Below are 14,306 nucleotides of genomic sequence, written 5' to 3'. Positions count from 1 at the left end.
TGTTTGATTGGATCCTGCATCTTGGGAAGGGACCATAGTAGATTTTTGATAATTGATTGTGAATCTTAGACTCTCTGAGAGTGATACTATGAATGAGAGATTCTCCTGGTGGATGTCTGGAGTCCGAGCCTGGAGGAGAAAGTCATCTAGGTACACAAAGATCTGTATGCCCTGCAGCCTGCCAAAGGCTATAATAGATACTAAGCATTTTGTGAACACCCTCGGGGCCGTAGACAAACCAATGGGCAAGGCACAGAACTGAAAATGTGATGAAGCAATACGAAAGTGAAGGAATTTCCTGAATTGCAGATGAATGAGAATATGAAGATAGGCATCCTTGATGTCCAGTGACACCATGAATGGCTGAGGAAGGATAAGATGGAGAAGGGTAGGTAAAGTTAACATACAAAAGGTGGGAACTTTTAGAAAGGTATTTAGATGGAACAGGTCTATAATGGATCTCCAAGGACCATCCTTCCTGGGTACCAGGAACATCCTGGAGTAGAACTCTTTTTCTACTTGGGAGGGGGGTACCACCTGTATAGTGCACAGAGAAAGGACGTTGGAAATGATCTGGAGAAAGAGCTCTAGCTGTTCTTTAGAAGGTTGTGGAATACCTCTGAAAGAGGGAGGAGTCTTCCAAACCATATAGTATCCATGCAGGATGATGGAAAGGATCCAAGAGTCCTGAGTTATATGTTTCCAAGCAAGGAGAAAAGAGAGAGGTGAAGGAACAGAGGAATTGATGGCTCCAAAGATGGGTAGTCACAGACTACCTGGTTTAGCCTGAAAGGGCTGTTTCTGAGCGGGAATAGAGGAGGTAGATTTTAAGGAAAATTGTTTCCTGGAGTCCCTATTACCTTTGAAAGATTGGGGCCTAACAGACTTTCTAACAAAGGTGCTCTTGGCAGGACAGTTTCTCTGGAACGTGGGCACTGGTGAGACAAAGATATGCTTCAGGTCTTGCAGCTCTTTGCCCTTCTCCTGAAGAGATTTGAAAAGTTCTGCAGCTAATGTACCAAACAAGTCCTTGTGGTCCGGGGGGGGGAGGGAGAGCATCCATGACTTTTACCTTAATGTCATCAGGCAAAGGTTGGAGCTTAAGCCAAGAGTAACTCCTCAGGACTTTCCCAGGTGCAGCCACTCTAGCTGATGCCACCACAACAGCATAACTACACTTTATGGAATGCTGTGCAACCTGAGCTGAGGAGAAAAGGAGGGAGGAGGAAAACTTAGCCTTAGTGGGAGAGTCAAAAAGCTCAAGTAATAGTTTGCTAGCATCTGAATGAAGAGCCACAGAATGCTTGGCCATATGGGTTTTACAGTTAATGGCCCTGAAGGCCAGAGTAGCTGAAGTATAAACCTTTTTTTTTTCATTCTCTCCATGACCTTGCTCTCCTTATCTGAGGGGAGCAGGCAAGTGGAAAGTAACATCTTGGACGCTTTGTCTGCAGAAACTGAAATGGTAGCAGGGTCTGCAGAGGGACATTTGAATAAGAATTTGGAGTCCTCCAGCACTTCATTAAATCTATCTGCCCTTTTGGGTGCTGGAAATTGAGAATATGGGCACTTGGAAGCAGTAGCAAAGGCATCAAGGAATGCTGGCAGGACTGGGGGTACAGAAGATTGGGAAGGGAAGTCCATCTGCAGCAGGCCATAGTACCTTTTTTGCATGTCTGATACCTGACAACAATCCCACTTGAAAAACTCCCTCATCATAAGAAAGGTTCCCCCAAATGAGATTTCCTCATCTAGGGAATCAGTTCCATTTGATTTCTCTTCTGGGGAGGTGTACCCCAAAGGGGAAGAAATTTGGGATGAGTAACCCAAGAGGATTCCATATTATCTGAGAAAAACATCTCAGAAGTCCTCCTTTGAGGTGTGGAAGCAGGAATGGGAGGAAAACTGAGAGAGAGAGAGAGAGAGAGAGAGAGAGATGAAGACTGGCTCAAAGCCATAAAGGCATTGAACAGACCTTGGGAGAAAGCCTGCAAATCACAGGCTGTTCCTGAGGGGCTGGAGAAACATGTTTGGTCTTAATCTTTTTCTTTTTGGGAGCCTCCATGTGGTAGAAAGTGGATGGGCCAGACATCGGCCTACATTCCACAATGTCGGTAGGGACATCCTCGAGCACGATGATCTGAGTAATACCACTTGGGACTTCAGTCAGAACTTGCCATGGTTCTCCCCCTATGTCCAGTTTGGATGCCTGAAAATCCCTTGAGGATATGCTAGTAGGGTCCTTCATGGCCTCCACACTGGTACCCATTAAAGGAGAATCTACTGACTCCGGAAGTGTCTCTGGGCCAACATCAGTCCTAGGAGAGACATTCGGAACAGAGGGAGCAGCGGATAAATCAGGCCTAGGCTTCTTGTCCTTCTTGACTTGCAGCTCGGCTGAAAGGCCTGATGCAACTTTCACGTCATACATGAGATGCTTAAGATGCTGATTTTCAAGATAAAGGTTGAGAGAAGTTAAGCAGCTGCATAGGGTTTTGGGTACAAAGGCCTTACAAACAGCAAAGGTAGTATAGTCATGATCCGGACTTAGGCAAAATAAACAAAGGCTGTGAGCATCCTTATGTGGAATCTACCTTCCACACTGACACTTGGCCTTCCTAGCTGACATATAATCAAAGCAGTACACAGTAGCCAAAGATTGCAATGAAAAAACTCCAACAGGGTATTTATCTGAAACAAAGTTTGCAAGGTGCCAAAAAAGTTCTGAGGTCTGGTATGTGCTGACATCCATTTTATACCTGAGATCACTTTATGACAGATGTACGTTTTAGATACTGTGCAATGGTGCATATACCTCACAGTAGCATTAAACTTTTGCATAATGACCAGATGTACAAGTCAGCTGAAGGTGGACTCCCTCATGTTATGAATGCTGCAGCATATGAATAGAAGGACATGCAGGTGTGCCTTCTGTGGGATGGCACGTTTCCCTGAGGTGCTTCGTGTGATAGACTGCACCCATGTTGCTATTACAATCCCATCTGGACCACAGTAGAAGCGGTACTAAAATCCATCCATTGCAAGGTAGTGTGGGATGCATATCAGTGGTCATGATTCTCATATCTGGCACACCAGCTCACTCTACCACCTCTTCTTGCAAGGTAGGATGCCCCATGGTCACAATGTTAGTAAGTGAAAATGTTAACTATATTTATGCAACTAGTTATACAATGACAAATGTGTTGCTTAATAATAATCCACCCATCCCTTGTTGTGTCTCTTTTCCCATTTTTTCTTGTCTCTTCCAGGTAATGCAGGCTACCCACTCAATTTCTGGCTGATAACTCTTATTTGTAACCCTGTAGGAGCTGTAGAGAAAAGGTACACCACCACACTATCCCAGAATCAGATTGTCAATGAATGAGTGTTTTGACTGTTGAAAGCCTGTTTCTGCTGCCTGGATTACTCTGGGGGGTGCCCTTCAGTATGCCCCTGCTACTACATGCAGGATGCTTACAGCATGCTCCATTCAGCACACCATGATCGTGCACTGCTATGGTGGTAAGGTGCCCAGTGGATGCAATGCAGCTCCTACTACTGGCCCTTTTTTTTTTTTTTTTTTTACAGTTGTGTATGATTAAACTTATTTTGTCAGTGTTTTATATTTGACATAAGAATCTGCATGATGCATGTTTACTGAGATATTTTCAGAAATATGAAAACAAATGTTTAATTGTATAATCATTAATATATGTAACAGTAAGTATCTCTCTCAAGATGTGCAATTTACACTGCAAATATCAAAGAGTTTTCTTCAATGGCATCGAAGGTTAACCTGATGCCATGGAATCGATTGTAAGTCACTTGTTTTTTTAAATATTAAGTACAAACGGAAATACTGCTTATTTTCATAATTACTGATAAGCAGTTAGTAATATCTGCAGTGTAGTGTGATTAATTTCTCCACAGCATATATATATATATATATATATATATATATATATATATATATATGTATATATATGTCTGTGTGTGTACATGTACACATGTATAGACAGACACACACACACACACACACACACACACATACACACACACACACACACACACACACACACACACACAAACACACACAATGTAATACATCTGATGCCACTGAGAAGGTTGTGTTCCACTTTTTGATTGTTCTTAGGCAATCAATAGCAACTGTTTGTTTCTTCCTAAATGAGGAAGTGATCTTAGGATACCGAAGGATGTTTTTGATTTCTGTTTTCTTCGTAAACAGGGACAGGAGTCCTGGGAGAAACGTTTATGCTGGAAACATAGGCTAGGTGTTAGTTTCATCTCTCAAATACGAGTCAAAGCACTAGACAATGATGTTTCAAAGGTGGGGCATCAAAGATGATCCATGTAACTTTCCCAAGTGACTGTAAAACAAAAGAACTGGAGGAAAATGCACAAGCTATTCAAAGAAAGCAGTTCTCTTACTAGTATGACACATGATTGTCTTAGTGATTCATTCAACATATGTCAAAATAGAAATGCGAATTCTGCCAAAAAATGAAGATACATAAATACAGTACCTATCCTCTCAAGTTACTACCCAGTCAATAGCAGAAGTGCATAGCCTTTCAGAAAAATTTCCTTTTTATTTATGGTATACGCAATGTCCGAAGGGCACAGCCTTTTTGAAATACCAAACAGAAAAATGTTTGGTTCTGCCACAGCTGACTTGGACCTTATTGTTTTAGAATCTCTTTTTTTTTTTCTCTAGAGAGATGTAGATCACACATTTCCTTAATAAACAAGACAAAATGCTTTCAGTAAACAGCTCTGTTCTGCCAGCCAATATGAGTACCAAAGTCATACTTGCAGGTAAATGAAAAGGGACTTCACACACTTTAATTGCAGATGCCTTCTCTGCCTTACCTCATGTATGAGAAATACTTCTGCCCAACAGCCACCGTGCGGCTGTATGAGGCAAACTCCTCATGTGTGAGATGAGATAGTATACTGGATACTTATTTTATATGATTACAATTATCTAACAATAAAAATAAAAATGCAAATAAAAAATGAAAGCCCAGTGTATATAAAATGAGCATAAATGGGGAAGAGCATATTTTAACGTTTTCTCATTACTTACAACTTGAGCCATATCCTGAAAGCAGTATCAATAAAGAATCACCCACATAGTAAAAAGTTGTGAATGGGTATTATCTCTCTTCCTCATAAATATATATATATATATATATATATATATGTATATATAAAACACACACACGTAAACATATACATATGTGACTGTCATATAGTCTTACACTCATAATCTTGAAAGTAATATCGATCTAAAAAGATCAAAATTCAATATATTAAACACACACATACAATAAATATATAAATTAATTAATAAATAAATAAATAAAAGCTACATTTGCCATTTCCATGCAAATTCCAAATCCCCAATGTACTCTGATGTTGCACAATGTAGTGCTGGCACACTGTGATTATCTGACTAATCTCTTGTGCTGGCATAACAAATATTCGTTATTCCAAATGATGGACTAACTAAAGTATCCCCATATATATGACTCAAATGATATTATACAACAATAAACATGCAACAGCTCTAGATGTTAAAGCTCCATTAAAAAAAAACTAAACTGCAAAATAAATCTACACTAATCAGTATTAACTGATAACGGCACACAGAATACAGAAATCAAAGCCAGTAGAAGAACCAAGACTTTTAACATACCTCTAGAGTTTCACCATCCGCTTCTCCCTCTAGTTCGACAGCAGTGCCTGCCACATCAGCAAGAATTTCCTTCACCATCTTGCAAAACCTGTTAATATTTCAAGCAGTACAAAAGTTGTAAACACACAAATGTACAGGAAAATATACCCAATAAACCAACATATGACCAAGACTTCTGGTAAAATATTTAAAAAATATTAATACACAACCCAAAAGTTGAATTCTGTACCATTTATCTTTGCTCTGGCAGAAAGCCACATTATTAGACTTCTTTGGAGTCTCATTTGTTATTTTTCACAACATCTAACTATGATGCATGTACATTCATAATTTTATATTTCTCAAATAACTATAATACCCTAAATTTTAGTTTTTCTTTTGAAAGAAATGCTAGGTAACTCTATCACCAATCTGTACAAGAGACTACTTGGTAAGCTTTTTATAACAATTCAACTAATCCAGCTTTAAATATCAGATGTTAACTCAACACCATTTCGTCCTGATAGTCTGGTTTTCCACAATAAAATATTTGCTTTGTTAGAACAGTTTAGCTTGATATAACAGTTTTTTTTTTATCAGTCAATGATCATACCATATCATATATCATCATATATATGTTCAGAGTACAGTATTCACTGATCCTTGGTTGTCCTTTGCAAACTAACTGAACTGCATTTAAAATCAGAATGCTTCTGTTTACTGTAATTACATTTCTGCACATATATATTATTTATTCAGCCAAACTTCTGGGCATTGAAACAGACAATAATCTCCACTTTGATGTTCATATCTCGCATGCCATAAAACTAGTACACAAAAAACAAGGCTCCCTATACAGGCATAAGTCCTTTCTCTCACAAAAAGCAAGAGTCACTCTTGCACAAAGCCACCTCCTCTCAACTCTATTATACGCAGCACCAATCTTTACCCATATCAGACAGTGTGACCTAGACAAACTAGAATCATGCTACAATAAAATAACCAAGTTTCCTACTAACTCAACCTATAGAACCCATCACTGTGCTGCACTAAAAGAACTAAAATGGCTTGAGCTACCACAGCTACTTAACTATCACCAGCTGGGCACAGCCTACAATATTCTCAAATATCCTGAAAAAAAACCCTCATTATCCAACCTACTTACTATCTATAATGCAAACCGGTACCTAAGATCCAGTGAAAAATCTCTCCTCTCCATCACCAAGGCTAACAATAATGCAGGGAAAGCGCTCTACTCCCACACCGTTGCCAGAAATTGGAACTCTCTTCCCCTATCCGTGTCCACTGCCCCCTCCACATCCATATTCAAAAACTCCCTCAAATCACACCTTCTTAGTACCTGGTTATGCCCTTGTATCACGTAACCCTACCCATACTACTATTATCTCCCCAAATTCCTCTCTGATCACATGCTGGAGCTCTGATTCCCTGTAGGCTTAGTCAGCTGAAAGGGTACTTTTAACTGTAAAATCTTACTTGATATATTTTCTTTTCTTACCAATGTATGACTGACATTGTCTTTTTACCCATGTTCTATATCTTCTTTTACCTGGAGTGTTTTTATTAATTCTTGTTATATTACTATGCTCAGCATACATTATGTAACCTGTTTTGTGTATTATGCTGGATGTACTGTATTTGTATAAATTGATGTTGGAGCTTTTCTCGCTGAAAATGGACCTGGTCCAGTCGGAATTTCCCGGTTAACAAATGTAAAATAAAATAAAAATAAAATAAATAAATAATTTATTGACATTTGTTTACCGGGAAAGTCCACTGGGCCACAGAGAGACCATTTTCAGTGGAGGCCCGGGGAGAAAAGCTCCAAAACATAAATTTACAAAATGCAGTACTGGAATACAAAAGTTGCAGTAAAGCATTATGAAAGAACAATGAGCTCCAAGACAGGAGATTAAAATGCAGTATTGATAGTACAGTATTTGCAATGAGACAATACAAAAACAGATAATTAATACAATGACTGCAATGAAGTACATCATAATAGGCAAAATGCAGCAAAATAATGGGAACAATTTGAAAGAACAGATTCTTAGATATGTAGTATAGTCAACATAGTAGAAATGACAGGTTCTAAGACACAAAGTGATTTAAATGAGAATATAATACAAATCAGTATTATAGAGTTACAAAGATCCAGTGGAAATTCAGGTGGAGGAGGTTGATGAGAAGAGTTAGGAGGTAGTAGAAGGAATTAGTGTAGATGATTATAGTCAGTAGAAGTGTGGAGAGAAATAGTTAGGCAAGTTCTGGTGAAGGTGTAGAACATGAGAAGGAAATTAGGCCACTTCAGGAGAAGCTACAGCATAGAGAGAAAGTAAGGTTCGAGAAGGAAGTGGGGATAGAGATGCTACTAGGAATAAACAGGGCTAGATGTTTTTATAGTGGACAGTTGAGTCTGAGGGGAGAAAAGGTCAGGTAATAGCTTCATTGATTGCAGTATGTGGCTTTGTACAGTTACATATCCAGTTGGAGAGGAGGTGATTATGCAGGGTGGTTTTGAAGTTAAGAGAGATGTTGTTCACTGCGAACAGAGGGAGGGAGGCTATTCCAGTCTCTGGCCATGGTCCAAGAGTAGAGTAGTTTGCCTAAAGGAAGGTTTGGTTTATGGATTTGGAGTAAGTGTAGGTGTTCTGAACATAGTGGCCTGACAGGGGAGTAGGGGATAAGTAAGGAGCTGAGGGCAGGTCAATCATGTGGTTTATAGATAAGTTTGTGTGATGTGGTTAGTAGCAAGAGTAATAGGTAATGGTGGAGTTCCAGCCATTGTAGTTATCTTAATGAATTACAGTGATGGGAGGAGCTATGGCTGCCTGCGACAAATTTGGCAATCTTGCTGCAACAAGATTCTAGTCTGAGTTTCAGGGAAGACTGTAGATTAATAAACAAGGGTGCACCACAGATTAATGAAGGCAGGAGACGGGAGAGGGCTAAAGCTTGTTTGGATGGTAAGGAGAGAAACTTGTTGTGTCTGTACAGAAGCCCTAGTTTTTTATGGGTTTTATTAATATTGGATTGGATGTGAAGGTCAAACTTGAGGTTTTCGTCTATTATGACTCCTAATAATTTGATGTTAGTAATGAGTTTGATTTTAATGGAGTTTAGAGAGAAAATAATGACATTTTCTTTGTTAAGTTCTGTATTTCGTTTGGGGGTAAATACCATAAGCTTATTTTTTTAGGGTTGAGAGAAAGATGATGTTTATAGAGCCAAGAATCTACTGTATTGAATGCTGTTTGTGTCATTTGTTAAAGAGATGCAGGATTGGGTGCAGAGCAGATTATAGTTGTATCATCTGAATACTGTACTGGGGAGGCATTTGGAACAGTTTGGTGCAGATTATTTATAAATATATTAGAAGAGGTCCTAAAATTGAGCCTTGTGGGAGGCCTGTGGGGCTATGTAGGTAAGGAGAGATAGAGTTTTACCATTTAACAGCATGCTGCCACTCTGAGATACAGCTTTTAAACCAGTTAAGAGACTGAGAGGATAACCCTAAAGAAGAGAGTTGAGACAGGAGAGTGGTATGAGATACTGTATCGAAGGCGTTTGAGAGATCCAAAAAGTGAGATGAGACTGTATGGCCATGGTCACGGGCTTTGTTAATGATATCCAAGAAAGAGATCAAGGCAGCTGAAGTACTATGCCCCGGACAGAATCCATACTGGGTTGGTGAGAGGATATTGTGATTTAGAAGGTGATGGATGAGTTGTTTATGAACACATGTTTCCAATATTTTGGAGATTGGGGATAAAATGGTGATGGGCTGGAAGTTGGAGACATCAGAGGAAGGGCCAACTTTATGAAGAGGGAGGATTATAATTTTTTCCATAGGTAAAGGACATAGGATTCCTGGATAGACCTGTTGATTTAAATACTAACTGGAAAGGCTATGGCATCTGCAGCTATTTTGAGGAATTTGACAGGAATATTATCAGCTGAATTAGAACAGGGCTTTAGGTTTTGGATAAGTTTCTTTATCAAAGAAGTGGAAATAGGGGAGAGACTGAATTTTGTGTGTGGGGGGGGGTACCTTAATGCAACTGAGAGTAGGGATAATGGGCTTAATGAGATTTGGTGGAGGAGGGGGGTTATAGTTGGTATGTTATGGGAGAAGGAGGTCATAAGATGTTTTTATAGTGTCTATGAAGTAAAAGTTGAATTTAGATGCAATAAGGTCAGGTGAAATATTAGGGTCAGGGCAGGGACTGGATTTTGAACCAGGGTATAAGAAATTGTCGGTAGAAGACCAGAAAAATTTGGGGTTATTTTTGCTATTTGTCTGTAGGTTCCAAAAATATTGTTGTTTGTCTTTGTAGATAATTTTTTTTTGTCTTGGTTACAAAGCTGTTTATAAATGATAAGGTTGGGGGGAGATTTGGAGTTGTTCCAGTGTTTCCAGGCTTTATCTCTAGTTTTCATTGTCTCACTAGTAGATTTTGAGAACCAGGGAGTATAGTTGGATTTAATTCTTCTAGAGCTGGTGGGTGCTAAGCTATGCAGGATGTTTAGAAAGGTGTTATTGAAATAGAGGAGGGCATTATCAAGGGGAAGGGTTTTAAGACCATTCTAGTTGTGATTTCTTAGGATAGTATTAAAGGTTTGTGGATAGCATTTTGATAGGTGTTGTGTTACCTGGTATTTATGGGTTTTTGGGAGTGATGAGCAGTTACGAATAGTAAAGGATGGGAGGTGGTCAATGAAGGAGTTTGCCACAGTGCCATAGACAGAATGTAAAGGACTATTATACATAATTTCTTTGAGTTGTTGAAGTCTAACAATGAGATTAGGATTTTTCCCTTTTGAAAACGTGGAACTGAACCAGTAAAAGAAGGGCAACACCACCTCCTTTTCTATGTTGTCTGTCTACTCTAATTATAATCAGGAGGGAGAACACTGGTGTCTTGCATGGAAGGGGTATATAAACAAAAGAATGAATATTGCAGCAGCAACCAAGCACAAATGAACTTGTATACAGAGCTCAGTGTTTCTGACAAAAGTATTGAAAATAGCCAGCACGATTAGTGCAGCCCACGTATCCACTTGAACGTTTACTCTCTTTTCAGTAAAGGACATCAGTTCTGATTGCAGTAGTGATTTGCTTTATTCGAGTGGACAACAGAGCAAACGGTATTCATATTAGGCAGGAGTACAGATATAACATGTTGGCAGATTTGTGTGCAATTTGACTACAAGAACATAAACAAGGAAATTCATAACTGCCCCCAATGACACCCACACCTCTCAACCTCTTATATGGGGGAGGCAAATGAGCAAACTGCCATCACAACATCTCAAGTTTGAATATTAAGAGTGTGCAAAACAAAATAGCTTTAAATGAGTACATCAATCTTATAAATGGTATATTTTTCATATAAGACATACTACATGTAAAAGCTTGAAAGCATTACACTGTGGCTAAGGATGAATAGCAACTACTAGCTACAAAGAAATATATAATTTTTCTTGGGGATTTCTACATGCCATCTAAGACAGTCATCTTCAAATTAGTGTTCTGTAAACCGACTCACCTGTTGCATTGGTCCTCAGTAGAAAAATACATTTGAAAGTCATCTGAGTTGTCATAAACATAGAGGAAACAGCAGCGTTCATCAAATTTGGATATGCTGTGAAAGCAATAACAGCAAGCTTATATCACAATACCACATCAGTGGAATTAAATAAGAAATTACATGAAATACACAATTCATAAAAGAACTAATACGCCTCTGAGAACAACCAGATTGATTCAGCTAACATTCTAAAAGGTAACAGCAATAATGCATTTTGCAAAGTTATCTAGTATGTACAAGCCGCGATGGTGCAGTGGTAGCGTTGTTGCCTCACAGCAAGAGGTTCTCCCATTCGATTCAAGGCTGGAACGCCTTCTGTGTGGAGTCTGCATGTCCTCCCCGCAGTCGAGTGACGTTCGAAAGACATGCATGAATGGGCGTACCTTCCTTGAAGGTTGGGCGTCGGGCTGGCACCTCAGCACTGTAGAAATCTACTGCCAATCATTAGCGGACCGGAGTTCCACTGTGGCGACCTCAACCGGGAAAAGCCGAAAGAAGAAAGAAAAAAATGTAGTATGTACATGTCATAACTTAAGTCACTCTATGGGGTAATCTGCAAATCAGAAATTAAAGCTGACTGTTTCAGGATAATCAAACACCTTGGGTGGGCTACACTACAAGAGATATTCAACAAAGGACTGCATCATTTATAGGAATTCTTTTTGTGAATGTGGTTCATATATGTAAGATGACTAGACTTAGAAAGAAGAGGTATAGCAAAGCTAAAATCATATTAACTGAATCACATTAAGATCACCTTACAAACTCTGAGGACAATGGCAGTAACTGGAAAACATGAACTGCCATTCATCATTATCATGACTTGCAGGGACAGTTCATATTATCTGGCTACTGGGCTGCAGCCTCCCTATCTTTTTTAGCAAAACGATGTTTAATAATTTTAATTTTTTCACTGATCACCCTCATTTGTTAAGTATCTGAAAAGTAAGTCTTAACAGCTTATGTTAGCTACTGATCCTACATGTGCTGAAGGTCACATTGGCCAGGGACTTAGTTATTTGGCAGTTTGTTGTTTAATCTGCACTTAGGAGCTACTTTTGCTGTGCTTATACATTAAGAAATTCCAGGATCATCCACCTTGTGGTAGAAGGTGTTTACCTGGTCTTTGTGAGTTTGGAAGCACTCCAGGGAACTCAAGGTTTGGTCATTTAGTACACAGGGGGCATAGAAGTCAGTTTTCAAGCTTTTTTGTCTTTGCTATAAATCAGCTAAGTTTGTGAGAAGCTGCCAAATGTGCAGGGATGGTTAATAGTACCCTGTATGGTAGCAAATACCTCAACAGTAACATTTCCCTATGAAGTTAGCATTAGGTGCTATGCCTGTTAAGCAGCATGGCATTACATGGAATTAAGCTTACATCAGCTAGTTTGCACACTGAATGGCACTACCATATCCTAGCACTATATAACATCTTACCCGTTACCCAGAAACTACCCTAGGAAATCCCTGTTAAAACCCAATCTTTATTCCTAAACAGACCATCCTATTACAGGACCGGACAACATTGATATGGAATTTCTTAATGTCTCTTTTGCTGGCTTGGTAGATTTGGGCATCCTATGGCAGCACAGAAATTGTCTCAAGTTCTCAGACAAGCAGTTAATCATTAAAGAAAATAAAACAGTATGAGGGAGATGTAAATACACAACTTCCTTTGAGGCAAAAATTCTCGATTGCAAATAAAGCTGTCAAGAATAGCCACCCTACACCCCTCATGCATACTTCTTGCCATGCACCGATTGTCTTATGCTTAGGCACTTAAAAGAAAGCTTCCCAAATCTCAAAGATCACCAAAGTTGCCTAATGGCAATACTGCTCTTCAGCATTAACTAAAACACACACCAAAAGCAGCACCAAACATCTCACATAAGCCCACAGCCAATAGTCCCCCAAGATCAAAGCTCATAAGACAACTGTATTTTTTACCTAATACTCTTGTCATTTTGGACTCCATTATGCGAAACACAGATGCCCCACTCACCAGGTTAGACAAAGAAAAGATAATGTTTAGTTGCGTACCTGCAGCCAGGATCCACAATGTCACTCATTTACTCAAGTCACTGCATGCCATGTACATAATGGACCTCTCAGAATATGTGTCACACACAGGTACAAGCCATGCAATGAGCAGCCTTCTGCCTTCTTTAAGGATGATTCTACAGTGAAATGACTGATTTTAGTAACTGCCTTAGTTTCTGATGTCACTTCTGGTGGAATCCAACATTTGTAAACTTGGAAGGACATAGTCAACACAGCACATTTCTTTGGCAGACATAGGCTGCTTCTGTCCCACCTTGGCTTTTGGATCTTGGCTAAAACTTTATTCACCTCTCCTAGAGCCTTTTTAGGCAATGCCAAAAAGGTAAAGCTACCAATATAGTGAAAAAGTCTCCAAGCAATCTTAAAGTGCTACAACTCAATGCTAGTGGCCTAAACAAAAACTCAAACCCTTCAACCCTTCACTCTGGAGAATGTAGACTTATGTGCTGTGAGACTTGGTTTAAAACCCTAGAATATACTCTAGCAGTGCAAGTCTACATCTAGACCAACAGCAGCACAAACTGTGGTCAAAGGTGGAGGTGTCTTGATTTACACTGGCAACAAACATATCTCCAGGCTGGTTAAACAGGGTGATTCCATGCAAGTCAATATAGATAAGGTTCCTCACCATACCATGGTTAGCTATAGGTCCCCATCTACAGCCCAATCAAACACCCTGTTCATGGATAACTTTAACTATAGACTGGAAACTTACACTACCTTAAACTCATAGGCACAATACTTCCTAGAATTTATTAACACAAACACACTGGTCCATGCTCTAACAAGGGGATCAAAAATACTGGATCATGTACTCACCAACATGTGACATCATTACACTCCACTCTGTGTCACACCCTCACTAGTGAGGTTGGCTCTCAAAGCTGTCTCCCTTGAAGTAAAAATCATTCTGGAAAACCCAGACAAACCAGGAA

At 39.4% G+C, this 14,306-nt stretch overlaps 1 protein-coding gene across 1 annotated transcript in view; it reads right to left on the bottom strand.

The window, feature by feature from the left end:
- The window catches only part of MAP3K15 (mitogen-activated protein kinase kinase kinase 15), a 1,833,462-nt gene that overhangs the window by 788,751 nt on the left and 1,030,405 nt on the right, over positions 1–14,306 (bottom strand). Inside the window, exons 13-14 of the mRNA XM_044072272.1 lie at positions 11,269–11,364; positions 5,720–5,807 (exon numbers count right to left, since the gene is read on the bottom strand). Coding sequence (XP_043928207.1) covers positions 5,720–5,807; positions 11,269–11,364 — 184 coding nt within the window. The remainder of the gene's footprint in view (positions 1–5,719; positions 5,808–11,268; positions 11,365–14,306) is intronic.

Source organism: Protopterus annectens, chromosome 5.part0 (assembly GCF_019279795.1).
Source record: "Protopterus annectens isolate FY-2018-M chromosome 5.part0, PAN1.0, whole genome shotgun sequence".
NCBI lineage: Eukaryota > Metazoa > Chordata > Ceratodontiformes > Protopteridae > Protopterus > Protopterus annectens.
This window is presented reverse-complemented; position numbering and strand designations above follow the sequence as displayed.